The following is a 14,435-nucleotide window of genomic DNA, read 5'->3' on the forward strand; positions in this document are numbered from 1 at the left end:
TGGTGTTAGGGAGTGTTCTAATTTCACACTTTTCCATGTAGCTGTCCAGTTTTCCCAGCACCACTTATTGAAGAGGCTGTCTTTTCTCCACTGTATATTCTTGCCTCCTTTATCAAAGATAAGGTGACCATATGTGCGTGGGTTTATCTCTGGGCTTTCTATCCTGTTGCATTGATCTATATTTCTGTTTTTGTGCCAGTGCCATACTGTCTTGATTACTGTAGCTTTGTAGTATAGTCTGAAGTCAGGGAGCCTGATTCCTCCAGCTCCGTTTTTCTTTCTCAAGATTGCTTTGACTATTTGGGGTCTTTTGCATTTCCATAAAATTGTGAATTTTTTTGTTCTAGTTCTGTGAAAAATGCCAGTGGTAGTTTGATAGGGATTGCATTGAATCTGTAGATTGCTTTGGGTATTAGAGTCAATTTCACAATGTTGATTCTTCCAATCCAAGAACATGGTATATCTCTCCATCTATTTGTGTCATCTTTAATTTCTTTCATCAGTGTCTTATAATTTTCCGCTTACAGGTCTTTTGTCTCCTTAGGTAGGTTTATTCCTAGATAAGGTGTTATATTTGAGTTATCTAGAATATATCACATTCTTCAACCATTTCAGGAAGATCAGGTGGTGGTTTACTTTTAGGAATGGTGTATTTTTTCCTGTTGTGTATAACTTGAATTGCTTAATGTTTATTTAATTTCCCTGTGTAATTGCATAGAAATTATATAAGACGTAGTCCTTACCCATAAGAATTAAAATGTAGAGCAGTAGTACTCAAACTTCAGTGTATAAAGAATCACTTGGGGAACTCCCCTGGTGGTGCAGTGGTTAAGAATCCACCTACCAACGCAGGGGACATGGGTTTGATCCCTGATCCGGGAAGATCCCACGAGTCGTGGAGCAACTAAGCCTGTGTGCCACAACTACCGAGCCTGCGCTCTAGAGCCTGCGAGCCACAACTACTGAGCCCGCGCACCACGACTACTGAAGTCCGTGCACGTAGAACCTGTGCTCCGCAGCAAGAGAAGCCACCGCGATGAGAAGCCCATGCACGTGGCCCCCGCTCACCACAACTAGGGAAAGCCTGCGCACAGCAACAAAGACCCAATGCAGCCAAAAATAAATAAATAAAATAAATAAATTTTTAAAAAAGGAATCACTTGGGGTACATGTTAAAATTCCGTATTCCTGGAATCCACCAGAAGCTAAAGAGCCCCCCAGGAAGAGAAAGGGAAATCACAGCCTTGATTAAAGATTTAAAGGCATCAGAGGTGGTAAGTGATGCAGTATCTCACAACAACAGCCCTCAATGGCCAGTGAAAAAAGACTAACAGGAACTGAAGCCTTATAGCAGATTATTACCAACTGATTTCAATTGTTTTTCCCATAGCCCAGGCTGTTCCAGACATTGCGACTGCAACTGAATCTATTACACAGACTGATGACAAGTGGTATGCAGTCTTAGACATCACTAACACCTTCTGTGCCATCTTACTGATATTTGAGGATCAAGGTCAGTTCATTTTCAGGTAGCAAGGTCTCCTATATATGTTTATAGTATTCTCTAGGGGTACCTAAGGTCCCGTGCCATTTGCTACCAGTTGGTGAGTCAGGATTTAGCATAAGTTCCTCTACCCTTCCATGTTTAAAGCTTTCACTATATGGATGATGCCTTGTTGGCAAGTAAAAGCCTCAGCCTCAATGACCTTGGTGGTGGTGCTCTCATACTACAGAGGTAGCCAGGAGCAGTAGCTGATAAACCCGACGAAATCCAAGGGCCTGCTCAACAAGCAAAGTTCCTTGGGACTAAGGGAATGGATTTATAATGCTCAATTCCTGTTGTGGTCATGGAAAAACGGCTGTCTCTTTGGCCCACCAAACCAAACAGGAAACCCAGCACCTTATTGGACAGTTTTGGGTATTGGAGACAGTATGTGGCTCACTCAGGCATGCTGCTTGGTCTTTTTTATCAGCTAACCCTGCTAATCAGCATCCTTTGAGTAAGGCTTATGTAGATCTACTGAATCAAATTTACTGGAGGATGAAACCTAGAAGTCTGCACTTTTAACAGGCTCCTTTATACTAGCCACACTTTGAGAAACATGGACCTAGTAAGTGTATTATCCATTATGCTAAGGGCTTGCTCTGGGAAGTTTTGATTTACTTTATCACCAAGTCTTTCTTTTACATTGTGTTCCGATCGGTAATTAATAAAAATAGTTTTGAATACATAATAAGATTATAAAAGCTTAAATCAGACTGTGAAAATCCTTTTCAGTTTAGAACAGTGGTTCTCAAGAGGGAGTGGGGAATTTTACTTCCCAAGGGTTATCTGGCAATGTCTGGAGACATTTTTGGTTATTGCCAGCTGGTGATGCTACTGGCATCTAATAGGTAGAGGTCAGGGATGCTGCTCAACATGCAATGTGCAGGACAGCTCCCCACAAAAGAATTATCTGGCCCAAGATGTCAGTTACCCTGCTGCTGAGAAACCTTGGTTTAGAATGATCTGTTTGAATCCTAGCTCTGTGTCTTACTATGGCACTTTGGCCAAGTTGCTTAACCTCTCTGATCCTGTTTACTCAACATTTAAATGAACTAAAAATAGAGTATTTAACCTCATAGTGTTGTTCTGAGGATTGAATTAAATACTCATTCTATAAGGAGAGAAGTTGCTGCCTGACACATACGTACTAAGCATTCCAAATAGTAACTGCTATTTTCTCCATAAAATCAAGATGGGCTTACTTTAATATATATTAAAATGTTAAAAGATTAGGTCATTGTGAATAAGGATTATAGCTTCTAATTATCATGTCCCAAGCTATGTTCATGTACTTTTATTGTAAAAGTTTAAAACTAGTTCATTTTAAAAAAAATGAACTGAGAAAGTAACCTAATTAATTGCCTCGGTAATAAGCAGTCTTTTGAGGTAATAATCCCATTTATAAGAGCTTTAAAGAGAATTTGTAATTCCTTTGAACTAATTTCTTCTACTTGATAAGTTATTTGGGGATTGTATAGCCAGAAATCTGGTCTTTCCAGTCTGTTAATAAACAAGAAGAGGAATATAATACATTTTTTACATAGACCTATTCAAGACTTTGTTTAAGAAGACTCCACATGTTTACCACTAATTCAAAGCACATACATTTGTTTTATTGGAATGATCATATATCTATGTGGTTGAATAGAGATAGACTATTTGAAACTATACCTGTTACTGCTTTACATTTTTTTTTCTAAAAGAGCCCGAAATAGTATCTGTAGCCATGGTGAATAAAATAGGCAAATTATGTTTGAATTTGCTGGTAACTGTCAAATTTAATTTGAAAATATAACAGAATTAATGACTGCTTTAGAATATAGAATGCATATTTTCTGTGAACTAATATTGTTCTCTTAGCCAAGAGGATCATTAAGTCTGTATCAAATAATAAGAATTCATTTTTTAGAAAAACTGAGTTTAATTTATGCAGCCTTATTTTAAATCAAATATCCCTATTCTTGACAACTTTTGGTAACTAATTCTACTGCTAAAGATGAACTAGCCTCCACCCCTTGTTCCTTGTCCTATCTGCCTTCTAGTTCACTCTCTTCCACTGCCTTTACCACCAACCTGTTTCCTTTTTTTTAAAATTGAAGTATAGTTGATGTACAATGTTGTGTTAGTTTTAGATGTACAGCACAGTGATTCAGTTATACACATATGTATTCTTTTTCAGATTCTTTTCCCTTGTAGGTTATTACAAAATATTGAGTATAGTTCCCTGTGCTATACAGTAGGTCCTTGTTGGTTATCTATTTTATATATAGTTCTGTGTATATGTTAATCCCAAATTCCTAATTTATCCCTCCCCCAACAACCTGTTTCCTATCATTCATTGTTCCACAAGTCTTGTTAATTATTTGTTATACCAGTCTTCTGCGAGTGTATATATTTCTCTGTGGGCTTATTAGAGACTATATTCATTTTTCCATGTGTAGCATATTCATTTTGTGGCTCTTACTGGAATTACTTTATATCTGCTACAAAACTATTTTTTATGCCATCTTTCTCTATTGTTCATAGAAGTGTACTCAGGAAGTAAAATTTTTTTCAGTATTGCCTGAATTCAAGCATGCTTTAAAGGTAAATCATGCATTTTTAGAATCCATGTTATTGTTGCCTTCCTGAAATTAAAAAAAATCCCATTTCTATTAAGTGTTTATGTGTGTAATCGTCTTTTTTTCCTTATATGTTGATGATGCAAGTGAGTCCATTCCCAGCTGGGTTCTGTTAAATAGAAATTCAGTACACACTAACTGAATGCCTACTATATGGTAAAGTACTATGTGTGTCTGCTCTCTAGTAGCTAATAATCTAGAGAAGGAAACAGATATCAAATTGTCTTAGAATGATAAGTGCTATAACACAGGTAAAAAGTGTTGTGAAACATCTAGCAGGGGTGGGGGGATTAATATGCTTGTGTCCTGGTTCCTTGACCACCTAGGAAAACCATTTAGGGTCATTCAATTAAAACCCACTAAACCCACTAGACGTGCATTCTTTGAGAATTTTGTTGGGATGACTAAAGCCACAGAAGCCATTCTTATTGGTTCCAGGGATTATTTTTCTTAGCCTAAGTCTGAGGCAACTCATTTGCATTACTGACACCTATCTTTCAAAGAGTGCTATCTTTCTATTAGGTTCCTGATCCACTTCCCAACTGAAAAGGCACATCCTAACATCTGTTCTTTGATGATTGAATTTAATGAGAAGGAACTATTTTTAAAGTTTGAATGCCAGTGCCCTGGCCAAACTTCAGTGTAAGTAATGGGAAATGTAATTGGTCAAATGCTTCTGAATAGTGAACCACTCCATGATTTCCCAGCCCTTTACAAACATATCCCTATAAAGAAGAACAAAACCATAAATTAGCATTAACTCTGCATTGAGATTCTTCTGCACTTCTTTTTTTTTATCTTTTCCCATCTTCTTACTACTCTTGCAAAGTTTGAACATAAGGGTAGAGGTGAGGGGAAGGATAAATGAATATGATTGCGTTTATTTCAAACTGAAATTCTCATTGACTAACCATGCTTCTCTTCCATTGCCTCATTGATGACTGGCTTTTAAAAAGAAACAAACAAAATGTAGCTCTTTCTTTGTGTAGACGTAAATTTTCATTTCTCCGAGTTAAATGTTTGGGAGTGCAGTTGCTGGATTGTATGGTTAGTGTATATTTTACTTAATTTTTTTTAACATCTTTGTTGGAGTATAATTGCTTTACAATGGTGTGCTTGCTTAATTTTTTTTTTGTTTTTTTGTTTTGTTTTGTTTTGTTTTGTTTTGCGGTACGCGGGCCTCTCACTGTTGTGGCCTCTCCTGTCGCGGAGCACAGGCTCCGGACACGCAGGCTCAGCGGCCATGGCTCAAGGGCCCAGCCGCTCCGCGGCATGTAGGATCTTCCCGGACTGGGGCACGAACCCGTGTCCCCTTCATCGGCAGGCGGACTCTCAACCACTGCGCCACCAGGGAAGCCCTGCTTGCTTAATTTTTTAAAGAAACTGCCAAACTGTTTTCCGGAGTGACTGTACCATGGTACATTCCCACCAAAAATGTATGAGAGACCCAGTTTCTCTACGTCCTCGCCAGAATTTGGTACTGTCGCTATATTTTGTTTTAGTAATGGGTGTGTAGTGATAGCTCATTGTGCTCTTAATTTGCATTTCTGTAACGGCTGATGATGTTGAACATCTTTTTGTGTGTTTCTTTGTCATCAGTAGATCATCTTCGATGAAATCTTTTCACGTCTTGCCTATTTTGTTTGTTTTACTGTTGAGTTTTGATAGTTTTAAAAAATATATTCTAGCTACTAATCCTTTTTAGATGTGTGGTTTGTAAATATTTTCTCCCACTCTGTAGCTTGTCTTCACATTCTTATAACAGGGTCTTTCACAGAGCAAAAGTTTTTAATTTTGATGAGGTCCAGTTTACCTTTTTTTTTTCTTTTTTATGAATCGTGCTTTTGGTGTCAGGTCTAAGAACTCTTTGCCTACCCCTTGATCCTGAACATTTTCTCCCATATTTTTTTCCTAATTTTTAAATAGTTTTCATTTTTACATTTAGGTATGTGATCCATTTTTAATTAATTTTTAAAATAAATTTATTTATTTTATTTTATGTATGTATTTTTGGCTGTGTTGGGTCTTCGTTGCTTTGTGCAGGCTTTATCTCTAGTTGTGGCGAGCAGGGGCTACTCTTTGTTGCGGTGAGCCGGCTTCTCATTGTGGTGGCTTTCTCTTGTTGTGGAGCACAGGCTTTAGGCACGAGGGCTTCAGGAGTTGTGGCAGGCAAGCTCAGTAGTTGTGGCTCGTGGGCTCTAGAGTGCAAGCTCAGTAGTTGTGGCACACGGGGTTAGTTGCTCCTCGGTATGTGGGATCTTCCCGGACCAGGGCTCGAACCCGTGTCCCCTGCATTGGTAGGCGGATTCTTAACCACTGCACCACCAGGGAAACCCCTTTAATTAATTTTTGTATAAGGTGTGAAGTTTAGTTTGAGGTTCGTATTTTTGACTATGGATGTCCAGTTGCTTCAGCACCATTTATTGAAAAGGCCGTCCTTTCTGTACTGAGTTGATTTTGCACCTTTGTGAAATATCAGTTAGCTATACTTGTGTAGGTCTGTTTCTGGCTCTTGTTTCTGTTCCATTGATCTATATGTATCTATCCTTTTATGTAGCTATATAATAAACCTTAAAATCAGGTAGAGTGGCTTTTCTCACTTTCTTTGGAATCTTTAGCCAATGAAAGGTTTTTTGATTTTATCTTATTTATTAAGAAATAAGTAATTCACAAAAAAGTGTAGTATTGCAATATACATTTAAATCTCATCATGAAATAATGTAATTTTAAGAATAATTATCATCGTCAGGCACAAGTACTAAATTTAATTTTTAGTTCTTTCACATTTTTTATGTACCTCTGCTTATTAGTCTTGGTTTTAAGTAAGTTATCTAGCTAAAAGAAATTTTAAATGCCAAGTTGAGAGTATTAATGGCATGCTGTCTTTGTCTTTTTTTTAGATGGTGTTATCTGAAAAGGTTAGTCAACTGATGGAATGGACCAATAAAAGGCCTGTAATAAGAATGAATGGAGACAAGTTCCGTCGCCTTGTTAAAGCCCCACCGAGAAACTACTCCGTTATTGTCATGTTCACTGCTCTCCAACTTCATAGACAATGTGTCGTGTGCAAGTATGAACTTTCAACTACACTTTAAAAATTAAATAACTCATAAGATTTTAACCATATCTCAACCCCAGAAGAATGAAATTAGTTCAGTGGGTACATAAACAATTAATGTATATACGTTACTTAGAGTGTCTGTAGTAACACATAATAGTACTACTCTTTTATAGTCTTTTCTTGATGGTCCATATTATTGGGGGAGGGACAAAGAGCAAGGATAAAGTTTCATGGTAACCATCCTAGAAATAACATAAAAAAATCTAACAATCATCTTATAAATTGGTATCAACTTATATAAATGCGTGTCAATAGCATTGATGCAGTGTTTTATTATTTGTGTGTGCTTTCAACTTCATACTCTTGTTTTATCACAACAACCCCAGAAGGTACATAAAGCAAATATTCTCTCATTTTTGGAAGAAACAGGTTCCAATATGTTAACTGGTCTACCCAAAGCTATAGATATTTATTAATGCAATAATGGTGGCTACATCCAAAATTTGGAATTACAAGAGAACTTTTTTAGAAAACAAAGATGCATGATTTAGAGGTGTTTCTATTTTCTAGATTATTTTGTAGTAATTTTAAACCTTAGAAATCGAGACTAATCTCACTTAAAATTTCATCAAACAATGGTTTGTTGATTTTATTTTACTATTTCTGAATGATCTTAGGAAAAAAGACATTTCTTTAAACAAAAGCACTATAGATAATTAAAAATAGTGGATACTAAAAAATAAAATCGCTTTTGCTTTTTGTTGTTTATTTACTTATATTTTTAGATCAGTATTGTGATCTGGGAATTCACTTTAAATGAAACGACAAAGTTACCCTGTGAAAAACTAATTTAGTAAAATCTTGGAGGCTTTCCAAATTCTGATAGCCTGAGCCCATGTGAAGGAATAGACAGCCTTCTTTCAGAATAGTGTGTTATGCTACCCCAAGCCTTTCTAACTCTTTTTAAAGGATTTTCTCCTCAGAGGTAGGAGATAGTCAAGGGATTTGGTACCAGAGTGCTTTTTTTTTTTTTTTAGGGATGGCTGTTATGCTGAGTATAAATTAAAAGTAAGTAGAAGAAGGAAAAACAATAGTAGGTATTAACTGTGAATAAACTTAAACTCTGGAATTACTCTATAATTCAGTCAGTTTACTCACTAGCAATCATGAGTATACAAAAATGTCAGGGAATGAACAAAGTCCTTCATAATTCTGTATTAAATGCAAATTAATGGAGTTCTTAATAACTAAAGTTTTTAATACTGTCTTACTTTTTACAAGACCAAATTGTAAATTAGCACATTTTCCTAAACTCATTCAAATAATTAAAACTAAGCAACAGCGATGTGTGTAATACTATATATTTGGTGCTATCAGGATGAAAAGTATAAGAAAGATATGCTATCATCCGGCTAGGGAAATCAGTTCCACATATGAAAATTTAGCTGGCAATATAAGACAATTTATGATTAAGTACCAAATGAATTGTGTACATAATAAATGCTATAAAATTTCAGGAAGGACATATAAGAGGAGTGGTTAGGGTTGGCCTAATGGAGAAGATAGGACTTGTACTAGGGCTAGACAGATGGATCAGATTTACATAGCAGTAGGATATTCTGATTAGAAGCAATGATGTGTGCAAGGGTACAGAGATAGGCATAAAGTGCTGGAATTAAGAGATCCTGTTTGAGGTTGAGTTGTAGTAAGGCTATATGTAAAAGCTAGATGCATTATTTGGAAATAGATGATAAAGAACTTTGAATAACCAGTGAAAGAGCTTGGAGACTGTTCTGAAGGTAATAGAAAAGCAACAATGGTTTCTGAGACGAGGAGGAGTATCAGGAAAGTAGTCATTTAGGAAGACTGATATATATTGCAATGTAAGAAGGATTGGAGGAGGAGAAAGTAGAGTTAGGGTTTTAATGTTCTAATTTCAGATATTAAGGATCTGACTTTAGATGATAACAATGAAAATAAATGGGGAAGGATAGAGTTAAAAGATAATCAGAAATGAAAAATTGTCAGATCTTAGAAACTGAAAGCATATGGGAGATCAGGGAAAAGTAAAATATGGCCTGAGGTTTCAATTAATCTCAATTCCTTAGATTCTTCTTCTTTTTCACTGTAATAATTCATCAGACTGTATTCTTACTAAGTAGCATTTTGTACTTTAGATTTCTTAAATAGATTAATATTATAGTCTAATTTCTCTGGGAAGTACTTCAACCTTGTCTTTGAACTCTTAGAAGTAATTTAGGGTATTAAAAATTGGTATAGAAACAATCTAGTTAGACTTTCTTCCAGCGAATGTTGAAGGAACTTTGAGATAAGGAGTAGGCACAAAGTATGAAGCAGAGTCAAGTAATCACTACTTCATGGTGAAATCCCCAACACTTGGTATAAGGCTTCTCTTATGCCAAAACAGTTGGCAGTGTTTTCCAAGGTTTGTCCTAACCCTGTCAGCAGAGCCTGACTTGCATTAGATTGCTTTAAAAAATGTTTTATATGTTATCTTCACAAATCCGATTGCATCCAGGCAAGCTGATGAAGAATTCCAGATCCTGGCAAACTCCTGGCGATATTCCAGTGCATTTACCAACAGGATATTTTTTGCTATGGTGGATTTTGATGAAGGCTCTGATGTATTTCAGATGGTAAGCTATTTGGTTTATTCTATTAAATAGAAATAGATAACATATGGCTAATATGGAATACCTTTATTTCAATGGCTGCAAGAAGTTAAATAAGATTTGTCTTACCTAAGATCTAGAGTAGTTAATGAGATAAAAGCTAAACTTAAGCTAAACATGAAATGTAGTGGTCAATACTAGCCTATTAGAATATGGAAATTGGGTAGAAATCAAGTAACTTTTATGTATTTTTTATTGTGGTAAAATATAATAAAAAATTACCACTTTATTTTTTTTTAAATAAATGTATTTATTTATTTATTTCTGACTGTGTTGGGTCTTCGTTGCAGTGCATGGGCTTCTCATTGCGGTGGCTTCTTTTGTTGCAGAGCACGGGCTCTAAGCACGTGGGCTCCAGTAGTTGTGGCTCACAGGCTCTAGAGTAGTTGTGGCACACGGGCTTAGTTGCTCCGTGGCATGTGGGATCTTCCCGGACCAGGGCTTGAACCCGTGTCCCCTGCATTGGCAGGTGGATTCTTAGCCACTGTGCCACCAGGGAAGTCCCCCCTCTTTCATTTCTGATATTAGTAATTTGTGTCTTCTCTCTTTTTTCTTAGTTAGCTTGGCCTAGAGGCTTATTGATTTTACTGATCTTTTCAAAGAACAAGCTTTTGGTTTCATTGATTTTTCTCTATTGCTTTTCTACCTTCAGTTTCATTACTTTCTTCTCTAATTTTTATTATTTCTCTTCATTTACCTTTGGATTTAATTTGCTCTTTTGTTGGTTTCCTAAGATGGAAACTTAAATTATTGAGTTTAGACCTTTCTTTTTTTGCCGTATATGCATTCAGTGTTGTAAATCTCCCTGTAACCATTGCTTTTGCTGTATTCCACAGATTTGGATAAGTTCTGTTTCCATTTTCATTTAATTCAAAATACTTTTTAAGTTTTCTTGAGATTTCTTCTTTGACCTATGTGTTAATTAGAATTGTGCTGTTTAGTTTCCATGTATTTTGGAATTTTCCAGTTATCTTTCTGTTATTGGTGTCCAGTTTAATTCCATTGTGGTCTGAGGGCAGACATTGTGTGATTTCTGTTCTTTAAATTTGTTATGGTGTGTTTTATGGCCCAGAATGTGGTCTTGCTTGGCAAATTCTGTTGTTTTGGATGAAGTCTATAGATGTCAGTTATATCCAGTTGTTTAGATGGTGTTATTGAGTTCAGCTATGTCCTTACTGATTTTTTGCCTGCTGGATCTGTCCATTGGGTCTTGAAGTCTCCAACTACGATAGTAGATTTATCTATTTCTTCTTGCAGTTCTATTAGTTTTTGCCTCACATAGTTTGACACTATGTTGTTAGGCACATACATGTTAAGGATTGTATCTCTTCTTGGAGAATTGACCCCTTTTTCATCACGTAATGCCCTTTTTTATCCCTAATATCTTTCCTTGTTTTGAAGTCTGCTCTATCTGAAATGAATATAACTACTCTTGCTTTCTTTTGATTAGTGTTAGCATCGTATATTTCTTCCAGTTACTTTTTTTTCCTTCTACAATGATTTTATTATAAATATGTTCTTTTGAAATAAACAAATATTGCATTCAAGACTATCAGCAAACTTGTTCTAAGGTAATAAAAGAGGGAAAATGGAACCAGGAACCACTTAGAAGTAGAGATAAATAGCAAAGACACCTGCATGCCATGCTGACTGCCTTTCCCCCAAGAAGTAACAGGAGGTTAACGGGGACATCACATTCTCATTAGCGCATTAATGAAAATAAGCTTCGAGTATGGTAATTTGCACTAGTTCTGTAAACTGAACTGCTCCTCTCCTTGGTTCTAAGAACTAGAATGGGAAGACAGTCAGTCTTCGGATCCCAGCATCAACAACGAAGATCTTGACTTTGTAACTCTTTGCTCTCAGACAAAACTGTTCACTACTTGCCAGGAGCGATGTCAGAGTAGTCCTTCAGCACCCAGGCCAAGTGCTCATTGTGAGGCTTAAACCATCGCTTTTTCTGTGAAGCAGGCTTTTTCTTTCTCTGAATAGGGGCCACTTTCTTTGGTCCAGATTCCTGCATGGAAGAAATACCCTGTCACTTTAGATATTCTTCAGTTTTCTCCTCATCCCTTGAATCCACGGTGACACTCCTTCACAGTTTCTGAAACTTCTCATCCACAGAAAACTGACAGCTCTTATCATTGAAGAAAAGAATTTTCTTCTTATCAGGAAGGTTTACAAATGGTATCTGGTTCCCTGAATCCTTAACTGCTTTCTGGGAATTGGGCAGTCCTTCCCCAATGTCTTCTAAAAGAATTCCTCCTAAGCCTTGCTGATCATGCTTATTTAAGAGCCTAAGTAGGACCTTCTTATCTTTCAAGTTGTACTTGGGCTTGAAGGCATACTTTCCATCTATTACTTCAGTTTTGGGATTACTGACTATTGCCTCAGTCATTAGCCGTTGTTTCTGCTTGAGTCCAATATCTAAATGTTGTGTTTCATCCAAAATTTTAGTAAGAGGATGTGTATCTCGTTGCTAATGCCATGTTTTCATGTAATTCAAAATCTTAGCAAGAACGCCAAACTTATATCCAGAGTGTTCTGATAGAACTTTCGAGTTAAATGATCCATTGCTATGGTCAGAATTTTGTTTAGAGCTTGATGATCCTCCATGTTCTAGCTTTGCTTTCTTCTTCTTTGATGATGATCATAATGACTCAGAAGATACAGCATGGTATGTTTCCTCCATCTATTTACTTTTAATCTATATATGTGTCTATTTTAATGTGGGTTTCTTGAAGACAACATATACTTGGGTCTTGTTTTTTGAACCACTCTAACAATTTCTATCTTTTAATTGGTGCATTTAGACCATTGATATTCAAGTTGATTATTGATATAGTTGGATTACCATCTGCCATATTCATGAGTGTTTTCTGTTTTTTGCCCTTTGTTCCTATTTTTGTCTTCCAATCTTTTTCTGCCTTTTGTGGCTTTAATTGATCATTTTATATGATTCCATTTTTCTCTCCTTTTTTAGTATATTAGTTACACTTTTTTTTTTTTGCTTTTCTTAGTTGTTGCCCTAGAGTTGGCAGAATACATTTACAGCTAATTAAAGCCCACTTTCAAATAACACTATACCACTTCATGGGTATCAAGAATACCTTATAATAACAAAATAATCCTAATCCCCCCTTCCATCCCTTGTATCATTTCTGTCATTCATTTCACTTATATATAGGCACATACACACACACACAATTGAATATATTGCTGGTGTTATTTTGAACAAACTGTTATGTGTTAGATTAATTAAGAATAAGAAAAACAAAAGTTTTTATTTTACCTTCACTTATTCCCTCTTCAGTCCCTCCCTTAATATATGTAGATCCAAGTTTCCAACCTACCTTATTTTCCTTTTCTCTAAAGAACTTCTTTTAACATTTCCTGCCTGGAATTCCCTCAATTTTTCTTTGTCTGAAAAAGTCTTTATTTCTCCTTCACTTTTGAAGAATAATTTCACAGGGTACAGGATTCTCTAAGTTGGTGTTGTTTTTTCCTCTCAACACTTTAAATATTTCACTCCGCTCTCTTCTTGTTTGCATGGTTTCTGAAGAAACATTGGATGTAATTCTTATATCTCTTCCTCTATAGGTAAGAGGAAGAGAGATTCCTCTGACTTCTTTCAGAGTTTTTTTTTTTTTTTTTTAGATGTTGGGGGTAGGAGTTAATTAGCTTATTTATTTATTTTTGTTGTGTTGGGTCTTCGTTTCTGTGCGAGGGCTTTCTCTAGTTGTGGCAAGCGGGGGCCACTCTTCATCGCAGTGCGCGGGCCTCTCACTATCGCGGCCTCTCTGGTTGCGGAGCACAGGCTCCAGACGCGCAGGCTCAGTAGTTGTGGCTCACGGGCCTAGTTGCTCCGCGGCATGTGGGATCCTCCCAGACCAGGGCTCGAACCCGTGTCCCCTGCATTAGTAGGCAGATTCTCAACCACTGCGCCACCAGGGAAGCCCCAGAGCTTTTTTTTTATCTTTGGTTTATTTGAGTTAAATTATATGCCTGGGCATAGTTTTATTGGCATTCATCCTGCTTCATGTTCTTAGAGCTTCCTGGATCTGTGATTTGGAGTCTGACGTTATTTTGGGTTATTCTCAGTCATTAAATATTTCTTCTATTCCTTTCTCTTTCTTCTGGTATTCCCATTATGTGTATGTTACACCTTTTGTAATTGGCCCACAGTCCTTGGATATTCTGTTCTGTTTTAGTTTCCTTTTTTTTTGTCTTTGTTCTCTTTGCTTTTCAGTTTTTGAGGATTCTATTGATAGATCTTCTAGCTCAGAGATTCCTCAGACATGTCCAGTGTACTAAGTCCATTAAAGGCATTCTTCATTTCTGTTACAGTGGTTTTCATCACCAACATTTCTTTTTGGTTCTTTTTAGGATTTACATCTCTCTGCTTACATTAACCATCTGTTTTTGCATGTTGTCTACTTTATCCATTAGAGATATTAGTATATTAGTCAGTTTTGTTTAAAATTCCTGGTATGATAATTCCAACATCCCTTCCA

General features: G+C 36.4%; 1 protein-coding gene and 1 pseudogene across 1 annotated transcript in view; one reads left to right on the plus strand and one right to left on the minus strand.

Moving 5' to 3' along the window:
• Window positions 1-14,435, plus strand: part of MAGT1 (magnesium transporter 1) — a 47,752-nt gene that overhangs the window by 9,288 nt on the left and 24,029 nt on the right. The window contains exons 2-3 of the mRNA XM_060002272.1: window positions 7,068-7,237; window positions 9,768-9,885. Of these exons, the coding sequence (XP_059858255.1) occupies window positions 7,068-7,237; window positions 9,768-9,885 (288 nt within the window). The remainder of the gene's footprint in view (window positions 1-7,067; window positions 7,238-9,767; window positions 9,886-14,435) is intronic.
• On the minus strand, window positions 11,332-12,803 carry LOC132418024 (general transcription factor IIE subunit 2 pseudogene; annotated as a pseudogene).

This window comes from Delphinus delphis, chromosome X (assembly GCF_949987515.2).
Source record: "Delphinus delphis chromosome X, mDelDel1.2, whole genome shotgun sequence".
NCBI lineage: Eukaryota > Metazoa > Chordata > Mammalia > Artiodactyla > Delphinidae > Delphinus > Delphinus delphis.